At 39.7% G+C, this 12844-nt stretch overlaps 1 protein-coding gene across 2 annotated transcripts in view; it reads right to left on the minus strand.

The window, feature by feature from the left end:
- Positions 1 to 2572: 2572 nt before the first annotated feature.
- The window catches only part of vsnl1a (visinin-like 1a), a gene marked incomplete at both ends in the record, with an annotated part of 35946 nt that continues 25674 nt past the window's right edge, over positions 2573 to 12844 (minus strand). Inside the window, 2 exons of one of the 2 annotated variants that reach the window (XM_079255329.1) lie at positions 2573 to 2770; positions 8530 to 8745. In XM_079255329.1, the coding sequence (XP_079111455.1) occupies positions 2573 to 2770; positions 8530 to 8745 (414 nt within the window). The remainder of the gene's footprint in view (positions 2771 to 8529; positions 8746 to 12844) is intronic. The other variant, XM_079255330.1, reaches the window with a different exon arrangement.

A 12844-nucleotide genomic window follows, 5' to 3' on the forward strand; every position in this document is an offset into this window, starting at 1 on the left:
ACGCTGATGCCTTGGGGATTTTTTTTGACTGGGTGGCCCTTGCATTCCAGGTTTTTGGCTGTGGAGTGTATCAGGAGCTACCCTGAGTTGTGGCCGTTCCAGAAGTGACACACTTAGCGAATATGGGTTGACTGGCCCCTGGTGTGAAAGAATCCCTAGGATATCATTTCTTCATGGTTTCTAGCCAGATTTTCTTTTCATTTTTTTTCATCTATTTGTTGGTTAAGCAGACAGAAGATATGCTTCTAGAGTTATGCTGTGCAACATGGGATTCAGGAGTGTGTCTGTATGTGTGTGAACGTTCACATATCCATATATTTGTATTCTTTGTTGTTTTTAATATATCTAAAGCACTTTGCGCTGCTTCATGTATGAAAGGTGCTATATAAATAAAATTTGATTTGATAAGATTATTAGGAATGTCGTAGTTTATTGCTATAATCTGGTTTAAGATAACATTAGGAATGTCTTAGATGACAACATCTGCCTTAAGCTGTCATAAGACACTTGAAGAGATCTTTGAACTAATCAGACAGCAAAGTGGGGTTTTTAAAGATGGTTAAATTATCAGACCAGACAACTGCCCATATAGTTCCTTTTATTAGATTAAATCACAACACAGGGAGTAGTGCAGCCATGTTGTCAGGGACACAATACATGCTACAAAAGAATCCTTGTACACGGTTGCCATTGCTTACATTTGGTATCTCGATAGCAGTAATACTTACAACAAAGTTGTAATCTGAAACGTTATCTGGCCAAAGATGTTCATGTAAAGAAGTTCAGATTAGAAACTTGACAAGAACAATCCAAACTGCTGAGGGGATGATGATGGACTGGTGTGACATTTCTTTATTGCGGTACTGTATGTTAAACTATGACATATCACAACTTTTTCATCCTCTATTAGCTTGTGAAACATTAATCGTGATGCAGTTTGTAATGAGTTGGCCCAGGCAAAGTTCTTTAAAGATACAAGTGGCTGTTTCCAGGACATTCTTAGGAGGTACCACACTTCACTGAACTTCTCTAAATTAAATTTGCATTAGTACGTGTACAATGTGTGAGGGGAGTAAAAAAGTACAAAAAGACTGACTGGTTGGTTAAAGAGAAGTAATTTGGAGAACTGAGGCGGGCAAATTGTCCAACCTACGAAACACAAAGGTTTTATACTAAGGACTGCTCTGAAACACACTCGCTGCTTCTCTCATTTACCTTAGTACTCATTTACTTCCACTGAAGCTTCGCAAGGGTCTAATCTCTGCTTTTCTGCAACCCTCCCAGACTCAAAGAAGAAGCTCCCTCTGTATTTGTTGTAATGATATGCAACCTATGAGCTACCTGGGAAAAAGTGGATGTGATATTAACATGAAAAAAGGCTTCCTAGCTGTTAATGCACACCTTTTTCTTCTTTCTGATCTAATCAAACTCCAACTTTATCAGCCTTTATGGAATCTTAATGTAATCGTTTGCTCTCACTGGTCTCCATCCATTTTTTTTCCCCATACAACCTAATTTATCTCCTTTTATGCTTTTTTGTAGGGAGCAGTCCTTCACATACAAGATCAGCTAATTTAATTTGTAATGAGATAGTGTGTTCAAATGCACACGGGCCAGGGACTGAATTCTTAGCAACATATAGCACAGCTAATCTACAAGGACACATGCCCCCACAATTAAAGCAGTCAAAAGAAAAATGTCTCAATGGATCACAAAAATTTACATCCCGTACGACGATAACTTGTAGAAGGACCTACTGTAGTGTGATTCTTTTTTTTTTCTTCTCCCTGTCAGTAAAAATCTTCTCTCACGGCTTCCCCGTGAATCACTGCACTGCGTTGATAAGGCTTTCTGTCTTCAATCACCAGATGAAAATGAGATTTTTAAGGCAGAACCTAAAGGCATGCAAATTAACTACATTTACAGTATTTACTGACAGTACGAGCATGTTTCAGAAGGAAAAGTTGGACAAACGCTAATCCACCTCTGCTAAAGCTAATATTGGAGAAGATGGATAGTGTTTTATCGGAGTCAAGTACATTATTATAGGAATTTGGTTCAGTTGACGTTACTTAGTATTATGAAACACATACAGCTAGCATTGGTAAACTCGGAATAATAAATAGAGTAGCGGCAAATTCAACGTAACACATCGCTGATGCGCAAGCTCCAGTAGAATGAGACTGTATGGAAAATAGTTTGCACACTTCACATTTTGGCAGTTGATCTTTAAATAATTTAAATATATTCATATTTATATATCTATATATATATTATTTGTGCGAGTTGTTTGTATGGTGTGAGAGATGTGTGTGTCTATGTTTGTATGCATTGTAAGTGTGTTTATGGTGTCAGTGTGCACCCGCAATATGTTGTATGTTTTGTGTAGATCTTTTTTTTATAGCAAATAACATTCTCATGCACACAAGTGTTTCAAACACAAGAAGCAGATCCATTGAAAGGTAGCCCAAGCATTTTTTTTTCAGTGGAAATAGCTGCAAACTGAATGGAACATGAAATTCTTTCTGTGCAGTCCGTGGCGGCTGGTGGAGTGCTCAGCTCACACTCCAGCCTATTTCTGGAGGTCACACTGCAGCAGTAATACGATAGACGGGTCGCTCTTAGCCGCCTCTTTGAACTCTTCCAGCGAGATCTGGTCGTCGTTGTTCTTATCCATCTTGGAGAAGATCTTGTCCACCCTTTGTTCGGGCGTCAGGCCATCCTCGTTCATTTTCATCATGATCACTGTGCCAACCATCTTATAGATTGCCTGCAGGGGGAGAAAGAGTTGTAGATTTTAAGATACTAAACCCACTTACACCTATCTGCCCTACTAGCACTCCTAGGGTGGTTTCGACTATAGCCATCTTGGCAGTGGCACCGTCTCGTCTGGAAAATACAAAAATGGGCAAAGAGGTACAGCTGAGAGGGGGGCTATGAGCATGAGGATGGATGACTGACATCTATCAAACTAGCTAAGAGCTAACCGAGCTAATGGGAGATAATGTTAGCTAACCAGCTTACGAAGGTAAGCGGGCTAAAGCTAAACCACTGTTAGCAGACTAAAAACCATGATTGTTCTACATTCTACCTTCTTGCAGCTGGATATCAAAAGGAGATGCCCCTAATTATGCTAAACTTCAAGATTAAATTATTTCTAAATGGTCGAGTTATGAAGAAAATTCACTCCTCCCACACTTGTCATGAAAGTAAACCTGACCTATTAAACCTAAAATGTTTATGTTTTTTCTCCAGGCTGTAAACGTGATTATTTCTGCAGTGAAGTTGGGCTTTTTAACGTGGGAGTCTGTGGGGATTTGCTCTGTTTTGGAGCCCCAAGTGGATGAGGGGTGAACATAAGTTTTGGTGTAGGCTACACCTTTAAGCACTGGAGGTGACCGCTTGGGTAAAGCCTCATTTATGCTCCCTTTAAATACATAAATAGTTATGACTAAAGGCCCATTTAGTCATAAACTGTCATAAATGGGTACACAGAAACAGTTTGTCCTGCGTTGGTTGTGCGCGTAATTTGATCTGTTTTCAAGGGTATTCAATATTTGTCACTTGACGCAGGAAACGGTGCAATACCGCTGGAAACGGCAGGGGCAGTGTTCAGTTGTATAGCTAACACACAACTGGTGAAAGGAACAAACCAGAGAAGAAGAAAAGGAGAGCGAATAATATGAAGCTGAAAACAGACCAGAAAAAGATGTTGAGAACAGCAAAAAACCCAGTGGTTTTATTCTTCTACCCCTTCTAGTGTTTTTTGGACAGTTGTAAATGACTGTATAGCACTAAATGACCACTACCGTCCGTAAAAAAGTAAAATCCAAACTCAATATTACCCACTAGTGGATGTCCCGACTTAACAACCATGATAATGTAAAAGATGCATGGAAGTATGAGAATGGTGACATATAAAAATGTTTGAAACAGACGTCCCAAATTTACATACAGAATAGAGCGTAAAAGGGTCTTAAGTCAAACGTTAATCCAATTTCCATGAATACTTTATGTTGGTATGGTTGTTAAGCAATAATTCCACTAGAGGGTAGTGTATTATTTAGACTTCTCCCCCAAGTTCTACTGTTTTGTTTGCTACATCTGCTACGCATCTGCAAGTATTCTAAAAATTGACCAAAATATGCACATAAAGGATGCAGAAGACAAAAAAAGGCACATTTATAAGCATATTTAGCGTATTCAGGCTTGAAGGCAGTAATTCTGCTGATCTTGTTGCAGTGAGTGTTCTGCTGGGAAACTGCATCCTGGCTTTAAAGTGGATGTTACATGCATATTTTAGTCTGTTTCAAGAGAGCTTAGAAGCACAGCTAACAGAGCAAGAAACCAGGGGAAGTGTTGTGCCGTGTTGCTAACATGTGACTGGTAGAAGGAACAAAAAAGTAAACGAAGCTGCAGTGTATTTAATGGCTGAAATATTTGTCGCAATGTTTCTTACCGAACTCTGAAGTCTGTTCTCCTCTCTAGTGAATGTACTGGTCTCTAGGGGGTATATGGGTCACGGCTCGCTCCAAAGCATTTGTGCTGACCAGTGTGTTTGCTTGTAGGGAGAAGACCCTTGCTAAAGTCCAAATACTAGACATTCTAGCACATCCTCAAATATTCTTCTTCACTAACTACCTGGTCTAAGCCACTTTGGTGGTAAGAAAGGGGCCAACTCAGTCTTACGGTGCATTCACATCAGGATAGTCCGTTTGACTGGGTCCGATTGGGGACTCGGCTCAGTTGTAGGGGGGTGTATCCATGCAGACCGAACCTGCGTTCACTTTTCACTTTGGTTAAATGAGCCAAACCAATAGAATAATATATCCCAGTTCTCACCAAAGGTCGTGCTTCACTTGTATTTTGCGCAATAAAGGACAAGACCTGAGTCAAAAAGAAAACTTTGTTTCCTCTTCTTGCAAGCTAAACATGGAAACGAAATTATTGCTGTTTTGGGTTTTTTATTTTGTCTTATGGAAGTATACTGCAGAAACACACTGCAACAATGGGCGCAGTATGAGCAACAGATGAGGCAGAGAACCCTTAACGCTATCCCACAATGCAAAACTATGCCAAATACAGGAGGTGATTTTTTTTGTAGTCTGCTTCCTGTATTTAGTCCGTTCGATCCAGACTGAGACCTGCATTTGTAGGCAGACTGAGTCCGCTTCTTTGATCCGAATCAAAATTTGTATAGCGCATTCACAGCTCCCCAAATGAAGCAGACTTTCTGAGAAAACGGACTAAGATTCGGATCAAAAAGGCTGATGTGAATGTGCCCTTAGATAGACCATCTACTGAAAGGAAATCCATGCAATGCAAGTCTGTTGTGCCACATGTCATGTCACTATGGAAACCCAAAATTTTTGATGAGGAGCATTATTGCACAGCTATTTAAAGATGATGCACGGTTAGGGTCAGGTCTGGTTTCTGTGTGGGTCACTAAACTGTGAACCACTAACACAACTGGAAAGCCTTGGCACTCTTTAAAAAAAAAAAAAAAAAGAGAGAGAGAAAAGACTTTCACCTAGGCTTGCTTCGGATTTTTTTTTTTTTTTTTTGGCATCCATCTTTCATTTTAAGGCATCACCCTTGCCTGGATGCTTGTCTATGCCTGAGCATCACGTCTCCATTGCATATAAGCATCTGCTAGCATCTGCCAGCTGGTGCGCTGGGGTGCGACCTGGCTGCCGCTGGGTGGCGGTCTGGGGATCCTGGTCCTCTGTCGGTGTGGGCTGTGCCCTCTGCCTGCGGGGGCGGGGGGCTGCTCATGGGCTCTTGGGGCCCTGGGGCCTGCGCTCTGTCTGCCCTAGGTGGCCGGTGCCCGGCGGGATCGGCCCTTGCCGGCCTGGGCCTGCTGGGGCCTGTTCCCCCTGACTGCGGGGGACTCTGGTTGGGCACCTCCTTCGCCACCTCCTGGGCAGATGCATGGCTGGCTCTGGAGTGGGGGGGTTGGGATCTGTACCTGGGGGTGACTGTCGGTTACCCGGGTCTCTGGGTTCTCCTGGCCTTCCTCTAGCTGTAGGCGGGCGGGGTCACATTGGCATGATCACTCTTCTCTAAACACGTTCCACTCTGAATGTTCTGCATGAATGTTCTGCATGTGTCACAGTCACTGAGTCATCCAGCAAGTTTATTCACTAACAGCAGGTACCTCTCTTTCTGTCTTTTTGACTTAACTTGCTAGTTTCTGGTCCTCATGATTGTCAACGGTTTTGTTCTCCACGAATCTAGAGTTGGCTTGTGTGGGTGTATATATTTATGTGTGTGGGTGGGTATGTGTGTGTACTTATGTGTATGTGTATGTGTATGTATGTATGTGTATGCATATGTATATATGTATGCATATGTGTGAGTGTATGTGTATGTATGTATATGTATGTGTTTGTGTGTGTATGTATGTGTATATGTATGTATGTATATCTATCTTTTGTATGTGTACATGTGTGTGTATGCATGTGTATGTATGTGTATATGTATGTATGTATGTATATATGTATATATATAATGTATGTGCGAGTGTATATACATATATATGTAGGTGGGTGTGTATGTGCATATACATGTATGCATTGATCTCTTTCTTTTGTTTTTTTATGTTCTCTTTTCTGTTCTCTTTCTGCCCCTTTCCTGTCCTTTCCGGTCGGATCCAGCAGCATAAACTCTGTAATACAAGCTATTATCCAAAACAAATTGAAAAATAAAATAAGAATCAAGAAATACAAGGGGATCATTACATCTACAAAAGTTCCCCTTGGCAAAATAAATTTGCTCAGCAGAACACAGCGTCCAGAACATCAGTCTGCTTGCTTAAATGCTGGACAAGACAAAAAAAAAATAAAAAAAATAAGCATCTGCTAGCATGATGCTTGTGCTAATGATCTTGTGTTTGGCAAATTCCCAGCAGCTTGTCATATGCATTTTCACTAATGTATATCTTGTGTTTGGTTATCCATGAAGGCTCTTTGAATCTGACTTGAAGCAACATTTGGCTTGTTAGTTCTTTGTCTGACGAAGATCCGACATCCTTAATTAAATCTTTGACCATGCTGTTGGTGTTTCTAAATCTTACCAATTCAGAATAATCAGGCCTGATAAGTTTTGGGAAAAATAAGTTCTAGAGAAATGTTTTTGTGTTCTTTTGTAGAAAAAACTAAAACAAAAATGCCTCTATGTTATAGTGAACGTTTTCCTACTGTTCCTTGCTTTTCATTCTGATGCACAACATCAACTGTAAGAGCTTATAAAGGTATATGCAACCTTTCTCATTTAAGTCCACTGAATTCCAGGAGTTGCCGGCGATCCATGTTAAAAATAATTCTTTCAGATAACGAAAATTTGTGTTTTAGTTTTTCATTAATTAAATTTCAATGTTTATTTCAAACATGATCTTTCAGTTATAGTATTTACAACATTTACATCTTCACATTTCATGTCTGAAAAGGAGTATGCAGAAGTGTAAACTTGTGTAGCCCGACCCTATATCCACTATACTCACGCACACAACCCTACCCCCCACACACCCTCACACACACTCAAAACTTTAACTCCTCCAGCACATAACCCTTCTTGGTCAGTCTTTCGGTATTAAATCCCATAAATTCTGTCAGTGCTTGGACAACCAGATCACGGACTACATGTATGACCTAATTTTTGGGTGTGTAACATTACTGAACCTTGACTTGACATCTTAAGAAACCCTTGATCACCAGATTTAAGTAATCTCTGATCATGTTCCCTTTAGAGGTTTTGTTGACCGCATACTTTCCTCAGAGATTATGGTTTTCCACTTCTTTACGAGGTTTTACTGATGGAGAGGTCTTAACCCAATTTTAGTAGCTTCAGCCATCTATTTACTTGTTTTGAATGCATCTTGCGGAACGATAATTAGACACTTGTGAAACTGTAACATCTTTTCCATGACTGCAGGATGTCTCCTGCATGGTTGTTAAAGGAATGGAAACCTCTGTATCAGACAGGGTTAAATAACTTGTTACAAGCTGAAACACATTCATTACTGCAGTACTTTTACAACAACAAATCCAGGTGTGGAGGAAGGATTATTAAATGAGCTAGTTAACATGATTGTGTGTTAAATTCCCAATTTCCCGATGGACCTGCTCCACATGCTAATGGACTGAACCATTTGTGCTATAACCTTTAACGTTGCTAATCCTGCTAAATCCTTGTGACTAAGCAAGTTATAATGGAAACAAGGTGAATGCACACTGTAGGTGAGGACTAAATAACCATCTTGATCTCATTGCCATGTTTGCTGGGAAATCTAAAGCTACAGACTGCAGAAGGTTAGCTTCATTAAGCTAACAGGCTAGGAAACTCTAGCCTCTCTAAATCCAAACAAAGGTAAACTGATAAACATGCAATAAATGTAGGCCACCAACTAAAGGGTCTCTCTTCATTTCCAGTGATGACTGATTTGTGTTTTATCAGCTCTCAACTTGACACAAGGTATTGTGGATGAATGAATGAATGGGTGACCAAATCCCTACATCTTAGCTGTGATACCTCAATGATCTCCAGCATCTCAACCCGTGTGATCTTGCCGTCTCCGTCCAGGTCGTACATGTTGAAGGCCCAGTTGAGTTTCTGCTCGAAGCTGCCTCGTGATGTGATGGACAGAGCACAGATGAACTCTCTGAAGTCAATGGTGCCATCGCTGTTCTTGTCAAAGGTCCTGAAGGCGTGTTGGGCAAACTTAGATGCATCGCCATAAGGGAAAAACTGGTGAGAAACAGAAAGGTATACTGCAATTGGTATTGGCAGAAAAGTGCAATGTTATCCTGGTTACAGCTTCTGAAAACAACTTAATGTATCTTGGATGAGTCAAAAAAATTAAAACAGATGGTATTGCTTCAGTACATTTTGACAAAGGATAATGTGTATTTATAAACAGAATATATTGACTAACCTAAGTAATCATCTTAGCTTCATTTTCTTTGAGCCAGTATTTCTGTCTCTACCTGTCTGAACTGTAGGGGCACAGGAGAGAAAACCTGAGTAAATGCAACTGCTTTTGTTCGCTGTGAAGCCGCTGAATCAGAGCAGTTCACCTAAGAAAAATCTGAATCAACCTGCTGTCAGTCTATGCATGGAGATAAATGAGAATTCTAGTTCTAAAATAGGTATCAACAATTAAATATCAGTATTTATTCATCTCTGGGAGTCTTTTCTTGTTAGCCTCTACTCAGAGAGATTGAAGCTAGGCTCTTAAGCACACAAGCACATACACAATTGACCTTTAACAGCTTCACACTGCAGCACTTCCTGGCTGTACCTGTTTGCAACCCTGATAACCAATAAATATGACTTAAAAAAAAGGATTAAGTGTTTTCCAATTTATTACATATGTGTGAAAGTAAATCCATTCAGATTAACTACAAAAATGTATTGCACAGGGTGGCATTACCTTCAAACTGAATATATCAAATGAAAAAAAAAGAAGAAGATAATAAAAAACATGAATCAGTATTTTCTACAGCTTAAACTTCCCCTTTGTTTGCTGACAGTCCAAGCTGTCCATGCCATCACTGCATGTTGTATAAGCATGAGGTCAGTAGTTAATGCATTGACCGAAAGACTATTCCTGAGTCCCACTTCAGCTCTACTGTAAACCACAAGCATGTGAGGGTGGGTTGGGGGACATGAGAAGCCAAGGAATTCATTAGTTACAACCTTCCACTTGACCTCCAATGTAAAAACTGTTAGAGCTGATGGGTAATCACAGCTGAATGAGGTTGGTCTCTGAAGACTTGTGCGAGCAAGCACATGAGGGCAGGGTGTTTTGGATCTTATCAAGGCAACTGAACTAATTAGAAGAAATAATACAGAGACTAATTGTTTCACAACTTTATAGTTAGTAGCTGATTTTATGCTAAATGAAGTAGTATTGATTCATCATATTCAGTGATGGTTGTGAGAGCAAGTTTGTTATGCAAAGTTGAACCAAGTAATTTAGGAGCCTTTATCATCATTGTACAAATGCCAGGATATCCTGTTTGAGCTGACATTTTCAGGGCTAAATGAGAAGTGGCTTAGCTGAATCACTGGCCTCTGATTCAGAAAAAATGGCAAAAGCTCATCTACTAATTCATTTTTTTGTGGAAACTTGCTGTAATTACAACCCTGACATTTAAACGGTTTGAAGTGAAATTGTGGGCTATGGAGATGTAGGGTATACATATGATTTTGCTCTGGTTGAAAATCTCCAACAGGTCATTGCAAAGTACTTGATCCCAGCGCCTGATTTAGAAGCACACAAAAACACTGAAAATGGCTAAAGTTTATTCTTTGGGTCTTTTTTTCAACTGCAATTACACAGATCTACTAAAAAAAAGTAGTTTAATTTAAACACTGTCAACAGAACAAAGGAAAAATTGTGACTGAAACTAATAATGTCTTAATATCACAACACCTCTTGTGACCTGCATAGTGGCTTAATGTTTGGGTTTTTAAGCTAATTTTGTAGCTACCAGCATTATTTGGTTACTAGCTTTAATTACTTCCTATTAGTGCTAAGTAGGTTGAAAATAGCATAATGTCACTAATGCGCTTTTTGTTGAACCAGTTAAACAGTTGTCTGAAGCATAAACTTGTCACCATTTTATTTTGGCTAACTTTTTGTAATAAATACCTGAGGTTTTTAAGCTAACTTTCTAGCTACCAAGGTCTTTGGTTGCTAACTTTTAAAGACTTCCTGTTAGTGCTAAGCAGGTAGAAAACAGCATAACGTCACTGATGCTTATCTTGCTGAACTTGCTAAAGACTTGACTGAAGCAGAAATTTCACACATTAATTCTTTTAAAGTTGAGATAACTAATGTATTAGCAAAAAACATTAATTAAGCTAGTTTTCATTTACACCTGTTGAATCTGAGGGCAGTTTTAATCTCCTTTATAGTTTTTTTGTTTGTTTTTTTGTCTGCAATAATTAAAAAGAACCAAAATGTGTTGGTAAATAGCTGCTTTTTCAGTCTACTTTTCCAGCCATTTACTAATAATGTGTCAGTTATCAGCATATACAATTGGGTTTTCAAACAAGTTTTCCCTGCAATATAGATAATGTGGAGAAAAGATGTGGGCATAAATTATGATAGATGTGTCTGGGCTGGAAATACAAATGAATAGGCAAAACAATGTATATTATAGAAAGTGCTATTACTGGTTTGCTTATTCAGTATTTGCAACCATGTTCAAATCAAATGCAGATATTTAATTCACTGCACGTTTACAATATGACTTGATTTTATTCCCAATAGAACATGGACAGTCATTTCTGGAAGTGTTCTTGAGCCCATGCAGTGTTTTTAATGTGACACTTCCCAGCAGACCAGAAGATCACAAGCAACCCGTTTTGACCTTTGTCCTTGTTCCTTTATGCAGATTTCCCCTGATTCTGTGGATCTTATGATAGAATATACTGTAGTTTCTGGTATCCATAAAGTCTTAATACATTTTAGACAATACAAGAATATTTTCCTGAAGTTGTTCCATAATTTTTAGATGTAGTTTGCATAAAGACTCTGCCTCTCTGAAATGCTCCTTTTATACCCAGTCACCTGTTGCCAGTTACCCTGATTAGTTGTCAAGTGCTCCTCCAGTTTTTCATTTGTGCCAATTTTGTTTCCCTGTTCCAACTTAAAAGATGTGTTGCTTCCATCAGTGCTGAAAAGTTCATGTAGGTTTTAAAGCACCAGCTAATCCCATCCGGACAACGTCTCTTTCAGGGAAGACCTTTCAGATTTCAGCAAGACAATGCTGAACCACATCCTGCATCCATCACAGCAGCCTCACAAGAGAAGAGTCCAGCTGGTAAACTGGTTTGCCTGCAGTTCAGACCTCTCACCAATACAAAACATCTAAAGCATTGTGAAAGCATAAATCCAGGAACAAAGGTCCAGAACTGTTAAACAGATAAAATCCTGCATCAGACCAGAAAGGGAAAACATTCCTCTACCAAATGTTTACCGACAGACGTTAAAAGAAGAGAGGATGCTACACAATGCTAAACATCCCTTGGAAATACTTTTTACAAGTATTGCTGCCATCAAACTGAAAATGAGTACAAATTTTCCTTGCATGAAGCAGTAAAATGTCAGTTTCAACATGTGAAATTGTAAACAAAAAAAAGAAAAAAAGTCAAAGCAAATTTAATCTTCAACAAACAAGCAGAAACTTTTGCACTATTTCAATACTACGACTACTACTAATAATACTCTGCTGCAGCTTGTGGAGAACAGACATGTGCAGGTATGACTGGTCTACATTGTGTCCGAGCCCCTGCGTGGAGCAGACAGTCTCACCACATACAGAAAAAAAAAGAAGATGCTCCCCTCCCCTCTACTCAAACTAGAAACATGAACAGCAAATCTCTGGAATTTTGCGTGTATGTTCCTGTCATCCTGGAAATATAGAGGGCCGCAGATTGGACACAAACAAAACAGATGGAAATAAAGACAAAGGTGGGGGGACAAGGACGAAAGGGCGTCAAAACTGTCAATTCTGGCTGCAAACCTGAATAACTGCAATGAGATCCCGCCCACTGCAGATGGGTGAGTTATCCATGTAAATTCTGCTGCAGCAGCAAACAGATTAGACTGCAGCGAGAACTTAAGAGAAGTCATGTCAGACAGGAGAGAGAGGGGTAAAAATGGAAACACCAAACTGAATTTAGGATGTCAGAGAAAGTATCAGCCCAGACCTCTGATCCGGGTTCTATTTGACCCGTCTGGTCCACAAAAACAAAGCTAAAAAGATCTAATAAGCCCCCCTCGGCAGAGGGACGACCAGCGGGAAGCTGCCAGGATGAACAGGACGCTTTCTGC

The sequence above is a fragment of the Telmatherina bonti genome, assembly GCF_933228915.1.
Source record: "Telmatherina bonti genome assembly, chromosome: 16".
NCBI lineage: Eukaryota > Metazoa > Chordata > Actinopteri > Atheriniformes > Telmatherinidae > Telmatherina > Telmatherina bonti.